This window comes from Zonotrichia albicollis, chromosome 19, assembly GCF_047830755.1.
Source record: "Zonotrichia albicollis isolate bZonAlb1 chromosome 19, bZonAlb1.hap1, whole genome shotgun sequence".
NCBI lineage: Eukaryota > Metazoa > Chordata > Aves > Passeriformes > Passerellidae > Zonotrichia > Zonotrichia albicollis.
The window spans coordinates 7107214-7124520 of NC_133837.1; the positions used below are offsets into that span (position 1 = coordinate 7107214).

General features: G+C 42.4%; 1 protein-coding gene across 1 annotated transcript; it reads right to left on the reverse strand.

The window, feature by feature from the left end:
• Window positions 1-15319, reverse strand: LOC102074686 (myosin-1B). The gene is made up of 38 exons (XM_074555191.1): window positions 15101-15319; window positions 14870-15013; window positions 14622-14778; window positions 14277-14304; window positions 14064-14178; window positions 13892-13984; window positions 13730-13793; window positions 13547-13645; window positions 13338-13441; window positions 13083-13221; window positions 11806-11924; window positions 11563-11712; window positions 10771-10941; window positions 10045-10354; window positions 9345-9421; window positions 8956-9043; window positions 8752-8869; window positions 8415-8538; window positions 8195-8331; window positions 7226-7481; window positions 6456-6698; window positions 6178-6354; window positions 5949-6094; window positions 5771-5861; window positions 5293-5682; window positions 4814-4940; window positions 4173-4291; window positions 3662-3858; window positions 3088-3271; window positions 2836-3001; window positions 2541-2665; window positions 2046-2354; window positions 1741-1944; window positions 1202-1327; window positions 937-1107; window positions 741-845; window positions 378-473; window positions 1-168 (listed from the first exon to the last, which is right to left on the reverse strand). The coding sequence occupies exons 1-38, from the start codon at window positions 15302-15304 to the stop codon at window positions 16-18; spliced, it is 5826 nt and encodes a 1941-aa protein (XP_074411292.1). The 5' UTR covers window positions 15305-15319; the 3' UTR covers window positions 1-15.
• Between the last annotated feature and the right edge of the window lie 1988 nt (window positions 15320-17307).

The following is a 17307-nucleotide window of genomic DNA, read 5'->3' on the forward strand; positions in this document are numbered from 1 at the left end:
CAGCACTGGAGACATTTACTCTTCACTTTCTGCCTTCTTGCTGATCTCGCGGCTCTTGGCTCGGAGCTTGTTGACCTGTGACTCTGCAATGTCAGCCCGCTCCTCGGCCTCCTCCAGCTCGTGCTGGATCTTGCGGAACTTGGACAGGTTCACATTGGACAGCTCCTCCTGATGAGAGGAGGAAGCATCAAACAGGTGTTAAAATAATTCCACTGTAAAACTGATAGGTCAAAATATGACATAAAGAAAGCAAAGCGAAGCAGAGACCTACTACCACAATGTTGAGCTAGGTTCAAACAGAGCTACACAGGGGAAAACATCAACACGGAATCCCATTTCCACCTGGATAAGGACTGACTGAACACAGTGATACTTACAGCCTCCTCAGCTTGTCTCTTGTAAGCTTTCACCTTAGTTTGCAGTTTGTCCACCAGATCCTGCAGCCTGAGAACATTTTTCCTGTCTTCCTCAGACTAAAGAGAATGACAAGACAGAGAGGCATCTCTTTTAGCCTCCTCTACATGAAATAAAGAGTAACATTTCTATTTGATTTTGCTGCCCAGTAAGACAGACATGATAAGCTGTATATTGTTAAAATGACTGGAAAGGTAGTAATCTTTGGGGGCTATCATTATTCTCCTTTTTGTATGTGAGACTCAGGACAGAGAGAAATCTTTCAGGGCTACGTTTTGGGATCCAGGAATAGGAGTGTACCAACACGAAGAAGATTCCTGCCTTACCTGGTAGGTGAGTTCCTTCACCCTGCGCTCGTACTTGCGCACGCCCTTCACGGCTTCAGCGCTGCGCTTCTGCTCAGCATCAACCTCCCCTTCCAGCTCCCGCACCTGCAAGGACAAGCCCAGCCCTGCAGCTGCCCTGCCAATGTCTCTCCAAGGAGGGACACGCTCACTCAGGCACAGCCCCAGCCCTACACACCCTGGCCTCCAGCTTCTGGATCTGCTTCTTCCCTCCCTTCAGTGCCAGCTGCTCGGCCTCATCAAGACGGTGCTGCAGATCCTTCACTGTCTGGTCCAGGTTCTTCTTCATCCTCTCCAGGTGGGCACTGGTGTCCTGCTCCTTCTTCAGCTCTTCTGCCATCATGGCCGCCTGATCAGAACAAAAGGTCAAAGCCATTTCGGGGCTGAAAATATTTTGGGGAGAGTGCATTCACCATCAGCAATGCCAGGATCACCCAACTCACATCTGTGATGGCCTTCTTGGCCTTCTCCTCAGCATTGCGGGCTTCCTGGATGGTATCCTCCATTTCACTCTGGATCTGGGAAATGTCTGTTTCCAGCTTCTTCTTGGTGTTGATCAGGCTGGTGTTCTGTTGAGCAGCATCAGAGGTTTGTTTTTGTAAGTTCATTATTTGAAATCAAGAACATTACAGGATTTTCAATAAATGAAGACATAAATAAGTGGAAAAGCAATACCAGAAATTTTCTAGTAAAATTTCTTTTCATTGCGGAAAAGACATTTTTGTTTCTTTCTTTCTCCATTTTTCATTAATTTGAAAATGTCTTAGAAATATACTCTGTGCCACATCTCATTCACCAAGGTTAGCACAGGAAAGTAATAAAAACAGAGTAAGGGAAAAGTCACCAGTGCACACATTTTTTTTTCAGCAAAGATTTTTTTAGTCACATGATGAATACTCCAGAAAAGCGATCTGTCTTCTTCCAAGTTGATCATCAGTGGTGACTGAAATAAAGCATAAAACTGTTCACTAAATGACCTCACCTGGCTGTGGAGGAGCTGCACACGCTCACTGGCGTCCATTAATTCCTGCTCAGCCATTTTCCTCGACCGCTCCGTCTGCTCCAGGGCTGCCCGGAGCTCCTCAACTTCAGCCTGCAGCAGGTTTGCTCTGCGCTCCACCATGGCCACCTGCTCCTTCAGGTCCTCCTGAGACCTGAGAGCATCGTCCAAGTGTATCTGGGTGTCCTATAGAGCCATTGAAAGAAATTATAAGAAGATTTAGAGCTTCTGTGGACTGAAAGTATTAATCAAGATATTTCTCTGTAGGCAATTTCTGTTGATAAGACCTTGAGCACTCCCTGAGTGTTCCTCAGATTCTTTTGTGCCTCTGCAGCCTGCCGGTTGGCATGGCTCAGCTGGATTTCTATTTCATTCAGGTCTCCCTCCATTTTCTTCTTCAGCCTCAGGGCTTCATTCCTGCTCCTGATCTCAGCATCCAGAGTGCTCTGCATGGACTCCACAACTCTCTGGTGGTTTCTCTTCATTTGTTCGATCTCCTCATCCTTCTCTGCTATCTTCCTGTCAATCTCAGCTTTCACCTGGTTGAGCTCCAGCTGCAGGCGCAGGATCTTCCCCTCCTCATGTTCCAGGGAGGCCTGGTCAAGAAAAAATAAGAATACTTTTCATGTAACAAGTGTTGAACCTGAAGCTCTGAGTAAAAAGAGTGCTATGCTTAGATAATATCGCTACTTTTATGAGATCACTTCTCTATTTTGTCTTGGAATGAGATAAGCAAGATAGAGATCCAAGACACATAAGCAGCAAGAAATACTGCTGTGTACCTCAGCTTCCTCCAGAGCAGCCTGGATTTCAGATTTCTCCTGCTCAATCTGCTTCTTCACTTTCTCCAGCTCATGAATCGCCTTTCCTCCCTCCGCAATCTGCTCCGTGAGGTCGGAAATCTCCTCTGTGGGAACAAAGATCAATGGCATGGTCAGGCACAGAGCAGAATGGGAAGGGCCCTGTCCCACCAAGGGGACAGACATCTCTGCAGACCTGCAGGCACAGAGCTTGAACAATGGTGGGAATGGCTGATAGTGAGAAAGGCCAGGGAGGAGCAGAGGGCCAGGGACTTACGCTGCAGGTTCTTGTTCTCCCGCTTCATTGTTTCCAGGTGGTCCAAGGACTCCTCATAGGCATTCTTCATCTTGAACAGCTCTGTGCTCAGAGAGCGTGACTCCTTCTGCGAGGCCTCCAGCTCAGCCTGTGTTTCCTCATACTTCTGCTTCCATTCTGCCAGGATCTGAAGAGAAACGGGGGGTGAGAAGGGCTGTGGCCATCACGGGGCCCTGCTCTGGCCAGGAGTGCTGATGCTGGAGGCCAAAGGACCTTGTCAAAGTTCTTCTGCTTCTTATCCAGAGCAGCACAGGCAGCATTGGATCTCTCCACATCAATCATCAGGTCCTCCACTTCATTCTGCAGCCTCTGCTTTGTCTTTTCCAGGGAGGCACATTTGGCATTGACAGCCTCAACATGCTCCTCTGCATCCTGCAGGCGCTGGGCCAGCTTCTTCCTGGGAGGAGACAAGCACAGTTGCATTTTAGAGCTTGGAATTATGTCAGTTCTTTACTGTCATGAGTTTTTCACTTTGGAGGTTTTGTTCCAAATGCTTTCCACAATGTTTTTTATTGTCCATGCGTGCATGCAGCCAACAAGATTTATCACTTCTGTGTCTTTTCACTTATGGAGGATTAGGCCTGTCTTTGTACTTCTAGTCCTAAAGCCTATGTTTTCCCTTCCAATCTCTCTCTTTTTCTCTTCCTCCCTCTCTCCCCTTTTTTTACAAAGTCAATATATCCTGGCTTCCCTCCCATTCTTATCTTAACCCACTGTCAGAGATTCAAATTTCCCGTGACCATTTTCAGTCTTCTCCCATCATTTCCCATTCTGCTTCCCCACATACTTGGCCTCCTCGAGCTCCTCCGTGCGCTGAATCGCGTCCGTCTCGTATTTGGTTCTCCACTGGGCCACTTCACTGTTGGCCTTGGACAGGGCTCGCTGCAGCTCCCCCTTGGCCTCCTGCTCCTCCTCATATTGTTCCCGAAGCAAGTCACAGTCATGGCGAGCGGACTGGAGGGCATGGGCCAGGGCGTTCTTGGCCTGTGGGAAGAACAGCAGTGTGGACAATGAATGGAAATATCCTGGAGATCTCCTGGCAGAAATACACAGATTCTGCTATGAGTAATGGCAAGCTACTGAATGGAAATCGGAGGTCTGGGAATCTGCAAAACAATTAACATATAAACTGCAAGGAAGAAGGAACAAAACTAGTATGGCAAGGCTTGCTCTGTATTACTTCAGCGGTTTTTTCCCTCCCTTTCATCTTGCTGATTCTGTAATTTCATTCATATGCAAAGCTCCTCCTAGACAGAAGGAGTCCAATGGACAACTCAGAATTTGGAGAGCCTTCTTACCTTTATTTCTTCCTCTAGATGCCTCTTCAGTTCCTCAATCTGTTGGGTGAAAGCCTGTTTTCCTCTTGAGAGTTGAGAAATCAGAGCATCTTTCTCATCTACCTGGCGTGAAAATTCACCTGGGAGTGTTCAGATGAGTAAAAAAAATTTGTTATGACTTACGTAAAAATTTTCATTTTGATAATAAATGCCCATATACAAATATTTTGAGTTAAACAAACTTTTACTTCTTTCCTGGATTCCTAATCACTGATACTCACATCTCTTAGAGGCTACAAATGACACATCATGTAAACTACCACCAGCCTTACTCTTTGTTTGCATTAAGCCTTGAGTTTACAGAATGAGTACTCCAGTGCCATCCAGAGGGATTATGGCCCATGGGAATCTCAGGAGGTTTAACAAGGCCAAGCAATCCCAGCAAGGCCTCATGTGATGAGTAGGGGGAACGATTACTCTCTGCTAACCCATTGGCAATGCTCTCTTAAAGCAACTCAGGATTCACTCAGGGTTCTATTGGCCAGCTTCATCACAAACCACATTTTTGGCTCAGGTTCAACTTAGTGCATGTCCAATCCTCCAAGACTCCAGGTAAGTTTTACTCTTTTTTTTAAGAACCCAGATAATATACAGTGTCTTACCAGATTCTGTTTGTAGCCGAGCTCTTTGAGCACTAATGTCATTAATTATGCGCTGCTGTTCCTCCTCCTTTGTCTTAATTTCACTGAGTTGATCTTCCAGGGAACGACACATCTTCTCCAGATTTGCCTGTTTGCATGAGGAACAGAAGGAAAGATATTTAATGGTTCAACCCATAATTTGTGAGAAAATGAAGTCTTATAAAGGAAGAAAGAATGATTCAGAAGCCCAAATTTGTCAGTTAACTGATATATATTTTGATGAAGTTTGTGTCCCCAGTTCTAACACCTGTATATTCCATGCCCATTGCAGGGAAGATGAAATGGTATGATCAAATGATTTAAATAATACTGAAATGTTTAAACACACATTGAAGTTGCAAAGTGCAATAGTTTATTCTAAATATGGCTAACTAAAATTTCTATGTTAAAATGTAAATATCTGATTTTGTTCAGATTAATGAGAAGAAATATTTATGTACCTTGGCTTTGGAGACAGACTCCATGTTGCTGGCCAAGTCGTCAATCTCCATTTTCAGCTCACTCTTCTCCTTCTCCAGCTTCTGCTTCACGCGTTGCAGGTTGTCGATCTGCTCGCCCAGCTCAGCTGTGCTGTCCGCGTGCTTCTTGCGCAGGGCGGCAGCCGTGGCTTCGTGCTGCAGCGTGGCCTCTTCCAGGTCACGGCGCATCTTCTGGAACTCTGCCTCACGCTTCTTGTTCATCTCCACCTGAGCTGCTGTGGCCCCTCCTGCTTCTTCCAGGCGCTCGCTGATCTCCTCCAGCTCCCTGGACAGGTCAGCGCGATGCTTCTCCGCTTTAGCGCGAGAGGTTCGCTCTGCCTCAATTTCCTCCTCCAGCTCCTCAATGCGGGCCTGCAGAACAGCAGGGATCCTTCACAGCTGTGCCCTCCTCCTGCCTGAGCTGAGCCTGAGCAAGGCAGGGCAAGGCACAGAGACTTGCCTGCAGCTCCTTGATCTTCTTCTGAAATTGCATGCCTAGGGCCTGTTCATCCTCGATCTTGCCCTGGATCTGGCTGATTTCAAAGTCTTTCCTTTGGGACAAGTGAACCGTGTTAGAGCACAAAGAAACAAGACAAGTGCTGCAGCCCAGCACTCATGGGCCCCAGAGTCACACTTACTTCTTCAGTTTCTCATCCAGCTGCTGCTTGTCATTCTCCAAATCCATGATGCTGTCCTGGGCCATCTTCAGGTCTCCTTCCAGTTTCCTCTTTGCTCTCTCCAGGTCCATGCGCAGTTTCTTCTCTTGCTCCAGGGACCCTTCCAGCTAAACACAACAAGACCATCAGGGCTCTGCCAGTCAGCTTGGACTCCATACCTGCCCTCTTCCTGCTCTGTCTGTGTGCTTACATCATCCACTTGCTGTTCCAGCTTGGTCTTGGCTTTGGTCAGAGTATTGACTTTGTCTTCCTCTGCCTGCAGGTCATCCAGGGTCTGCTGATGTGCCTCTTGGAGGGCTTTCTTCTCCTTTGTCAGCTTGGCAATGGTCTCGTCCAGGGCTGCCATCTCCTCAGTCAGGTTTTTCACCTTTGAGAAGAAGGAAGCAAGCACAGACAGAAAACGATGCTTAGCATTTTCTAACAAGACAAGTCTTTTCCATAGTGCGAGTGACAGGTTCTACCTCATACCTTGTTTTCAGTGGCATGTTTTTCCTTCTCCACCTTGGCCAGTGTTAGCTCAAGGTCATCAATATCTTTCTTCAGCTCTGAACATTCATCTTCCAGTTTCCTCTTCTTGGCTGTCAGCTCAGCATTCATCTCTTCTTCTTCTTCTGCTCTTTCTGTCAGCTCCTTAATTTTGGCTTCCAGCTGGATTTTGGTTTTGATGAGCTGGTCGCACCTTTCCTCTGCATCGGCCAAACCATCAGCTTCCTACATGATTCATTTAAATAAATCAGGTTTTTAATCTGGGGCTGATGGCTCTGTTGCACTTTTAGGCTGTAGACATCTAAATGCCATCAGATTAATCCAACTACTTGCTTGTAATTACAGTTTTAAGGACATTCTTGTTGCTACATTCTTATTTTCAAGGAAGAAGGGAAGCAGTGAACTTTCATCACCATTTTCTTGAAGAGACAGGGACCATAAATGCCTGATAAATACCTGACACTCTCAGCTCTTCCTACTCCATCTGAATTCACTTGGGATTCTCCAAACAAAATGTGTTAATTGGACCTCCAGACAACCTTAACTGGTCAGTTCATAACATATCAAAATTGTAAAGTATATAAAGCTCTATAAAGATTAAGGTAGCAATTGTATGTGGTTTTTCTTCCCATTTCATAAATATGTGTATGTTTTAAAAATAATTGCTATTTAGGGATAATGTGTCTTTACTGAGATATTTGGGATGATTTCATATAGGACATCACAAGTCAAAAAACTTTAGCAATACTCACAGCCTGTACTTGGAGCTGCAGGTCATTTTTCTCCTGCACCAGGGCCACCATCTTCTCCTCCAGCTCCTTCCTCTTTGCCTCAGACTTTGCAAGCTCCTCCTTGGTTTTCTCAAACTCTTCCTTCATGTTGGCCATTTCTTTCTCAGACTCTGCACTCTTCAGCAAGGGCTTGATCTTGAAGAACAGCTTCATCCATGGCCAGTGTTTGACATTCATGAATGAGCGAACATTGTACTGGATGCAGAAGATTGACTCCCTGAAAAGTAATAACAAAATATATTTTGTAAATATTTGAAAGTCTATAAAACGTATATATTAGTATGTATATCAGGAAGTTTGACACATAATACTTTTTAGTTATATATAATATGTGTATAGTATATATGTATCATATATAGTTCTTTATATCTCTATGTATAAAATATGTATCATGTATTATTCCATATACATTTTTAATAATATTTAGATCACATTTTATATACTATATATATAGATTTCCACTGAAAATCTTCTCGTTTTATGTAGAGTATCAACCAGTATGGATGGTTTTGGAGTCCAAGTGTTTGGCTCATTTTTATGGCCAATGACAAGGAACACTTCTGTAATATGACTCAGTCACTTCTATGAAATTTATCAAAGGGAAGAGGATGCTTCTCTTATGATAGAAATATGTCCTTCTCTCATTTTCTTTAGCAGTGACCTACAATATTTAGCTTAGACTCGATATTGCTTTGTTTGACATACGTATAATAGAGCCATTTAAAAACTTCAGCAACAAAGTATTAAAAAAATTGTTTCCCCAAGCTGGGATTTTATACTACTTCCTCTGTTTTCAGGATATACTTTCATATTGACAAACTGAATTAATGAGAAATAAATGAGATTATTTGTGAAGCAGCTTATTTTCAGTTTTGTTCATGCCATTAGTATCTAATAAGGATTGGCCCAGCAAGCCAAGTCAATATCTACCTCCTCTCCATCATTTTCTTGAACTCCACCCTCATCAGGTAACCCCTGCACATGGCCTGGGTGCGGGTGATGAGCTCTGCCAGCTTCTCATCTCTCATCTCCTCCAGGAGCCCCAGCAGCCCAGCTTTGAAGAACACCTTGAGAGAGGGAATATTGCAGCACATCGCTATTAGGTAGAGAGAGCAAAGCCCAGGCAGGCAGTGAATGGGGGAGTTTCTACCTTGGTGTGTCCAAATTTGTACTGGGTGTGATCCACATCGATTGACCCAAGGAGCTTCTCAGAAGCCTTCTTGCTATCGATGAACTGTCCCTCAGGGATGGCACTGGCATTAAGCACCTTGTATCTGTGGAATCAGAGGACGATAAGGAATAAATAATAGCCCTTTGAAAATGTCTGGTTTTTTTTCTCAATATCTACAGAAAGAACCTGGATGATTCCCTTGGGCAAATGACTTTTGTATACCTAAAGATAACTTCCACAGTACTTTAAACATTTAGGAAAATCAAATGATTCAGCATTTTTAGATATGGTGGAGGGTGATGAAATATAATCTGACCTCTGTTTGAAGTCAGCATAGAGGATTCTGCTGGGGAACCCTTTCCTGCAGATCCTGATCCCTTCCAGCACGCCGTTACAGCGCAGCTGGTGCAGCACCAGCTCGTGCTCCATGGCACCTAATAAATCACAGAATGAAATTGTGTATCATTTTACTGAACAGAGAAGATCAGATATATCACACCTCTGAACTTTAACAACTTACCAGGTGTTTTTGTTTCATTAGGAATAAGGCACCGCACAAAATGGGGATGTGTGCTTCTCAAATTGCTCATCAGCTTGTTTAAATTTTCCTTAGGAGCAAGAACAAAGCCTTGGGTTTAGAAGTGTCACTTACACAATCTCAATACTAGGTGGAAATAAAAACACTGCAATAAAAACATGATCAATATTTTTTTTACAGAACTTTTGGGCAGTTCTGAAAGAATACTTCCCAAGATTCAGTAAGAATCCCTCTTTACTAGAAGCAAGTTTTTTTATCCTTTCTGAACACGAAGATATATTAGATAAATCTAAAGCATTTCTGAATGGAATGTTTTGATTTTTTTTTAATGAAAAGAATGTGGTAAGTTTAGAATGATTATTATACAATACCCGGAAGAGAGCTGAGACAGTCTGGAAGGAAGAACCCTTCTTCTTGGCGCCCTTCTTGCCACCACCACCACTGCTCTCTAAAAAGTAATAAATTTTTTATAAAGAAGTGAACAACTTCTGAAAAAAGCACACAATCTGAAAAACCTTTATCTTTAAAACTCTATCAAAAATAATAATATGATCAAAAATTGCAAACTCAGACTGTGGTTAAAGTTACAAAAAGATACTTGAACTTTTCAAATGACTGTGGAAGGAAATCTAATGACTTCAAGTGAAATTTAGAAAATGCATTTGGGAAACAAAACATAACATTTTACATAGAAAGATATTTGAGGTAATAAACGAATAACTAGTAATTACACCAAATGCAGTGTTTATGTAGCCTTACATCTAAGGGTATGCATAAATTTAACAGCATGTTCATAAATTTGATTGTATTCACTGAATTATTTGAGAATGGTCCATATTGCAGAAATCTGATTTCTCAGCTGGACTGGGTTAATGTGCTAGTACAGCTGTCTCATTCTAAAACCTACAGATCTATTAAGGTGTCTAGGGAGTAGTAATATCCTTTATTAGACTAGATTATGAGGTTTTGGGTTTTCAATTTTAGAAATGTAAATATCATTGCGAAATATTATTACAACATTTTAATTTCGTTTTCTGTAAATTCTAGTAGAACTGATTTCAAAGAAATCACCTGCTTCTGCCCCACCAGCAGATGCAAAGAGCAAGGCCAGGGTCTTCAGGGATGACTTCTGATACAGCCCCACAACAGTTTCATTCAGAGGGTCCTTGTTCTTCTCCAGCCACCCTGTGATGTTGTAGTCCACTGTGCCAGCATAGTGCACCAGGGAGAAATGGGCCTCAGCCTTGCCTTTGCCTGGCTTGGGCTTCTGGAAGTTGTTGGACTTGCCCAGGTGCTGGTCATAGAGCTTGTTCTTGAAAGAGGTGTCAGTTGCCTTGGGAAACATGCACTCCTCTTCCAGGATGGAGAAAATGCCCATGGGCTAGGAGGAATAGCAACATGTGAAGAAAGTGTGGAAGGAAGAAACAGAGGCAATGTATGTAAGAAGGAGGAATGGAAGATGCAAATTACACAAAAAAATCCTCCTCAGTATGTGTAATTTTATATTTCTCCAGAAAGTGCAGTTTGTTAGTGGCTATGCCATCAGTTATACTAAAACAAGCTCCCCTATAAGATTCAGGGTTGGGATGTAATAAAGATCTAGCATTAGAAAATAATTTTGTACTTGTTTGGTGAAAGTGGAAAGCAAAATGAATAAAAGTAGTAGCATTCAGATACAAGGAAGAGTTTAAATTTTCTATATTCTCTTTCTTTAAAACGAGACAGAAAATTTCTCAAGAAACATTAAAATAGAGATTTTATAACAGAAAAGCTATTAAGTATGTGGGGGTCAATAACCTTCTCAATGAGCTCAATGCAGGCAGCCAGGTCCATGCCAAAGTCAATGAACTCCCATTCAATGCCCTCCTTCTTGTACTCCTCCTGCTCCAGCACGAACATGTGGTGGTTGAAAAACTGTTGCAGTTTCTCATTGGTGAAGTTGATGCACAGCTGCTCCAGGCTATTGAACTGCAGAAGGCAAAGATTTCCTTTCTTATGAATTTCAGTTCCAATTTCAGTTCACTTCTGTCTTCCAATAGGCTTTATTCTTATCCCACTAATGTCTCCATGACTGGAATCTTGAATGTCAAGTGCTGGGACTGGACAGGCTATTGGCATATTGCATTCTTTAATAAATCTAACCTCTTAGGCCCTGGCACTGTCTCAACATATTTCTGAGCTCTGAATAGATCTGCAGAGCGTAGTCCAAGTCCAGTTTTTAATTTCAATTTCTGTGCATTACCTCTCTATTCCCAAGTATTCAGAGGGAATCTGCCTTCAGTATTAACAAATTCTTCCCTTAAAAAGGCATATTTTAACTCCCTCAAAGCCTCTCTCTGTTATTATTTATCAATTGTTCAGCAGTTTTCAATGCAATTCTCACTTCTGTATGCAACAGCAAACATCTACAAATAAATACAGCCCTGTACATGCAATGAGAACCAGAAGGGTACTGCTCCTAGATGAAAGACAGGATTATCCAATAAATAGAAATAATCCATAACTGAAATGAAACACATCCCAACCCTCAAATTATTCCAATTTCCTAATGCCTCTTCCAGGAAAGCTTTATGGAGATTGTCCTCTTACATCAAAGATCTCAAAGCCAGCAATGTCCAGGACACCAATGAAGTACTGCCTGGGCTGCTTCGTGTCCAGCTGTTGGTTGATGCGAACAACCATCCACAGGAACATCTTCTCAAACACAGATTTAGCCAGGGCACCCACTGAGTTGTATACCTAAGAAAAGATTAAATGAAAGCCACCATATGCAGCAGAAGAGCAAAATTTTTAATTCAAGTAAATTTTTTTCTATTTTCACTTGTCTCTTACCTGCTGCACAGTTTGGCCCTTGGTCACGTATTCATTCCCCACCTTGACTCTGGGGTAGCAGAGGGCCTTGAGCAGGTCTGCTGAGTTCAGACCCATCAGGTACGCAGCCTTGTCAGCAACTAAGAAAACAAGCATAGAGCAGGATCAGATATTAGCTCTCTAGTGAAAGGGTCTTACAGTAATTCAGATTTCTACAGGAGCCTCATATACGTTACCATGTCTTTTAAAATATTTTAGTTTTTCTTGACTTGCTAATTTTTTCTGATTTGATCTATATGATTAATAAAGGTAAATATTATTTCAATACTTCTACAGGGAACATGCAAGAGACTAGACAGATAAAAGGACCAAGGGCCATGAAAATGGCAGATCAAACAGTCACAATTTCTGAATAAACAGAATAGGAAGGTGGTTGATATTCAAGTACACTGCACTGAAAATTGTAGCCAGTGAAACTCTCCTGTCATTGGAGAGACAGAGGTGGATTAGTGAGGCATAATGCCAAAAGTATGAATAGGATATCCTGTGCAACTTCCATAGTGGAACTATATTGTCCCTAAGGATAAATATCAAACACATTAAGTCTTCCCCAGCTCCTATTTTATCTGCACCTAGGTTAACAAACACAAGCACCAGAGCACAGCATATACTCTGTCATCACTTTCCAATTTACTGCCTGTCTTGTCCCACAGTGAAGCTGATAGCAAACACCAGTACTATTTACAGAGTTCTTCAACGTGAGAAGGCCAAAACTCATTATGTAAGATTTATACACAGATGCTAATTTTGAGCTGCTTTTATGTGTTATTTCCAACAAGACATGTAAGGCACATTCATAACTAGAAAGATGAAACAAGAAGAAAATTTCAGTTTTGTAGATATATATGTATGTATATGGACACTGTGGTTGTATATAGGCTACTCTGCTGTAATTATATATTTATTCATTAGTACTTGAGAGCTGTTCCAGGTTCTATGCCAAGTCTGGGAAGCTTCCATTCAAGACAGCGGCAAAGTTTGCTTTACTGTTGCCTGACTCCTACTCTGACAGAAGACAGAAGCATGCTTTAGGAGTCACTAGACATAATTTTTACTTTGTTCAAAATATTCACAGGTTCCACTGAGTCGTATTCCTCCAGAGAAGTCCTCTAGCTATTCTACAGTACTGGCACTGGGGAAATGCACAGGCTGAGTCAATCATTCTGACCCTCACATGCTGCCTTCAACTCAGTGAGTGTTCACTATCTCCCATGCTCTGGGATGGGTTGTACTGGTACCTTCGGTGCCATCAGGCTCTGCCTGCTCCTCTCGTTGCTTCTGCTTGAACTTCAGGTTCCCATAGTGCATGACAGCCCCTGTCAGCTTGTAGATGGCTGTTTTCTCATCAGCACTGAAGCCCAGGATGTCAATGGCACTCTGACAAAAGAGTTGTTAAGGTGAGTACCCCAGCTGTTAAAGGGTATTTAGAGGGTATGTTAAAGGGCATATTTCAGAGAAATGAAACTTCACATGAGAAAACTTCTGCTACTCACATCAGTGGCCATCAGCTCTTCCTGGTCATTAATGCTGGGAACTGTGATCTCACCTTGACTCACGTACAGGTAGTCATAGGGGTTGGTGGTGATCAGTAACATCTCTGAAAAGAAGAACAAAACCAAGCCAGGTCAAATGCAATTGGCACAGAAAAGAATTCAAAGTTGTTCCATGACATTTGCATGGAGGAGTTAGTGATCTTTCCTACCAATTAGCTCTGGCTTCTTGTTGGACATGATCTGATAAAAGATGTGGTAGCTCCTTTCCGCCTTGAGCTGGAAAGTGACTCTGGACTTCTCCAGCAGATCTGACAAGGAAGGTAGGACACAGTCAAGCACAAGAAGTGGGGAATGCTGGAGGGAAGGGGGATGAGGCCAGAAGGGTGTCTTACATGTTTCAATATCAGCAGAAGCCAGTTTGCCTGTGGCACCAAAATGGATTCTGATGAATTTACCCTGAAAGCAGCAGGAAAGTCAAATGAGATTTATTTTACCAATCTGGACAGCGAGAATATTCCAATCGGTGTTGACAGTCGTGCCGAGTAACAACTCACAAAGCGTGAGGAGTTGTCGTTCCTCACGGTCTTGGCATTTCCAAAGGCCTCCAGCAGTGGGTTGGCACTGATGATTTGATCCTCAAGTGTCCCCTAGAATAGAAGTCTTCTTGTCATGATCTAGTTCATCAAGAAATTGGATACTTGCAGGTTTCTATCCCTGGGACCTCACCTGCATTTTGCCTGAGGTCTGCTCCTCCTTTTTCTTGTCTCCACTGGCTGCAATTGTTGCAAAGTACTGGATGACACGCTTGGTGTTCACAGTCTTCCCGGCCCCGGATTCTCCGCTGCCAAAGCCAAGAGAGAAGCAGAGGGTGCGTGGTCAGGCAGGAGGGGCCCTGGCACCGGGCAGCCCCGCAGGGACCCGCGCAGGGGGGGTACCTACGTGATCAGGATGGACTGGTTCTCACGATCTGTGAACAAGGCAGAAACACAGTACTTAAAACTCAGTGAACAACAGAGGAAGAATGAAACATAGTCAGGTAAGTCTAATGTTTTGCCTGATGTCAGCTGCAATCAAACAAGCAAACCTTTCCAAAGCACATCACTGAGTACACAGATATCATTCATTTAAAAGAGTAGAAACAATGCTATAAAGACAGTAAACTCCAACAAATGTGTGTGTCAGATCCAAGAAAGCTTTGAAAAATTCTCTTTACTTCGCTGAGACAGGGGATCCCTTCAAACAATTTAGTGGCCCAGGGCCCCTGCGGCACACAGAGCCACTCACCAGTCAGCATGAACTGATAGGCGTTGTCAGAGATGGAGAAGATGTGTGGAGGGGCCTCCTGGCGCTTCTTGCCTCGGTAGGCCAACACCACCTCGGGGTTGTACACCGGCAGCCACTTGTAGGGGTTGACAGTGACGCAGAAGAGACCCGAGTAGGTCTGCAAGGAAGGGACACAGCACATTGCCTTGCCCTGAGCCTGGCCCAGCAGCTCCTGAGGCTGCCCAGAGGAAGCTGCTGCTGCCACTTACGTAGATCATCCAGGCTGCGTAACGCTCTTTGAGGTTGTACAGCACAGCGGGTTCGTGCAGGTGGGTCATCATGGCCATGTCCTCGATTTTGTCATACTTGGGGGGGTTCATGGAGAAGATTTGATCTTCTTTCACAGTCAGGGTCTGTCAGAGGACAGGAAGGTACATGCATGTCAGCAGAGAGCCAGAGTGAGAACAAACTGCTGTTCACAAATTTTGTATTTTACGCACCTCTCCCCCTTCAGTCTTGACCGTGATTTTTCCTGGTTCCCTGCTCTGGATCGTGCTCTTCACATAGGACTCCTTTGCATGTACCACAAAGACAGATGACTTGGCATCAAAAGGTTTGTTCTGGGCCTCAATTCTCTCCTTCTCTGACTTTCGGAGGTAAGGAGCTGCCTCCCCAAAGATGGCCATCTCCGCGTCCGTAGACATGGCTGCTGCTTACAACACGTAATGCAGCAAGTGTCTGTGAGGATAGAGAATGTATTAAAATAGTGTCTGATGGAACAAACACTCCTATAGCACACTTGTTTGCTCTTCTTTAGATGTCAACTAAATTGTCTTCTCTTTTTCTGCTAATTTAGAATTCTCTTCTACAATTTTTTTTTCTATTACTATTATTTTTCTCTGGTCTGATTGTTATTCTTACTGGACAATTGCATTTACAGAAGAATGCTTTCTGTGTTTTTGTATTTGGGGTCCCAGCAGAGGAGAGACATGGAGCTCTTGGAGTGAATCCAGAGGAGGCCATGGAGATGCTCCAAGGGATAAAGCCCCTCTGCTCTGGAAATAGGCTGGGAGAGCTGGGGTAGTTCAGTCTGGAGAAGAGAAGACTCCAAGGAGACCTTTCAGCAACCTTTCATTACCTAAAGGATTTCCAAGAGACTTGAAGGGGAACTTTAGACAAGGGCTTAGAGCAGCAGAACAAAGGGGAATGGCTCACAACTGAAATAGGATGAATTTAGATTAGATATTAGGACAAATAATCTTTACAACAACAACAAAAAAATTACTTTGCCTTCTTGGCCAAAGACAAACTTCATCACACAAATTTTTGTTGTCAATTCAAGTGAATGGGTGCAATTTCCTGGCTGGTTTTGTCTCTAACATGCTTTTCTCCACTTGATTAATATTTTATAACTCAAATGAGACCATTCCACAAAATAATCACAGAAGGTTGAAAAATTGTGCCAGATTTTTACCAGCAATTTTAACACTTCTTATATTATCTCACCTTTTCTTACAAGATTCCTAACAGGGATAATGCCAACTATTCCTAGGAGGAATAAGATTGCTATAATATATATCTTAGTATATACTATGTCAGTATATATATAATGTTATTATGTATTAGAATATACTAGTTTATATTTGTACATAATACCTATATTGTACATTGTGTTATTTCATAGACATTGGATTCTTTTCTCATAATATATCCTTATGATACTATCAAAAATGATAATATATATTTTAGGTTAATATACATTAATATATATATATGTAATATGTCAGTAGTTTGACTTTCTAAAGTACTTAACTATTTTCTTTTGCTTGTTTTGTTTGACATTTCCTGAAATTAATGCTATGCTAATTGTCCTTCTCTGATTCAAAGCATGCTGGTTGTATTCCTTGCAGGATTGCTTGTTGACATTTTATAATTTTGAGGGATATATTCTAGTCACAATATTTGACAAAATTAACATAAATTACTGTAGAAAGTAAACACAAAGAATTTCTTTTCCTCAGTGTAAATATTTAAAACTGAATTTAGATGCAGTTCCATATCTCTTTTTCCAGTGATCCAAGTAGGTATCATCATTTATTCAGTTCTTTATGATTACAAATATTTGCTTATATAATTTTGTCACAATTATGCAATATTTTCAGAGGCAGAAACAAGCCTATAAGGAAGCTCAGACTGAAATTCTTGCTTTTAGCACTTGGATGTTTTGATACACAAAATTCTAACCACATTCCTCAAGCTTCCATGTGAAAAAAGAACATATTAACATTATTCAAATATATATTTCTTTTCCTGTTGCTTCACAGTCAGTGCCAGTGACCCTTGATATTTGAGATAAACGCAAAAAAACACCACAAATACTTGGAAAGTACTTTCTGATGGGGTTTATTTTTGTAAGTTTTTTTCCCATCAGGACAGTTTCTCCAGGATCTGTTATCTGCTGGAGATCCCTGGAGAGAGTGTAGGCAATGCTACAGTGATCAGTACTTTAAAGATCACACTCTTTAAGAATCTTGTGACAAAAGTAACATCAATCCAGCCCAATTCTCATACTGTATTTCTGCAATGGACACAAATACAGTGACAACCAGAATTTCCATCATACCTGCATAGAAACCCTGCCTTACAGCAGCTCTACCTGTCCCTAAAAAATGAATAAATCAAGATCTTACCTTTTGTGAGGCAAAGG

Coding starts and splice junctions, on each gene's coding strand:
- LOC102074686 (XM_074555191.1), bottom strand. CDS start 15,304: ATGTCTACGGACGCGGAGATGGCCATCTTTGGGGAGGCAGCTCCTTAC. Junction 14,779..14,869: donor ACGCAGCCTGGATGATCTAC/GTAAGTGGCAGC, acceptor CCTTCCTTGCAG/ACCTACTCGGGTCTCTTCTG. Junction 13,646..13,729: donor TTCTGCTGATATTGAAACAT/GTAAGACACCCT, acceptor CTTCCTTGTCAG/ATCTGCTGGAGAAGTCCAGA.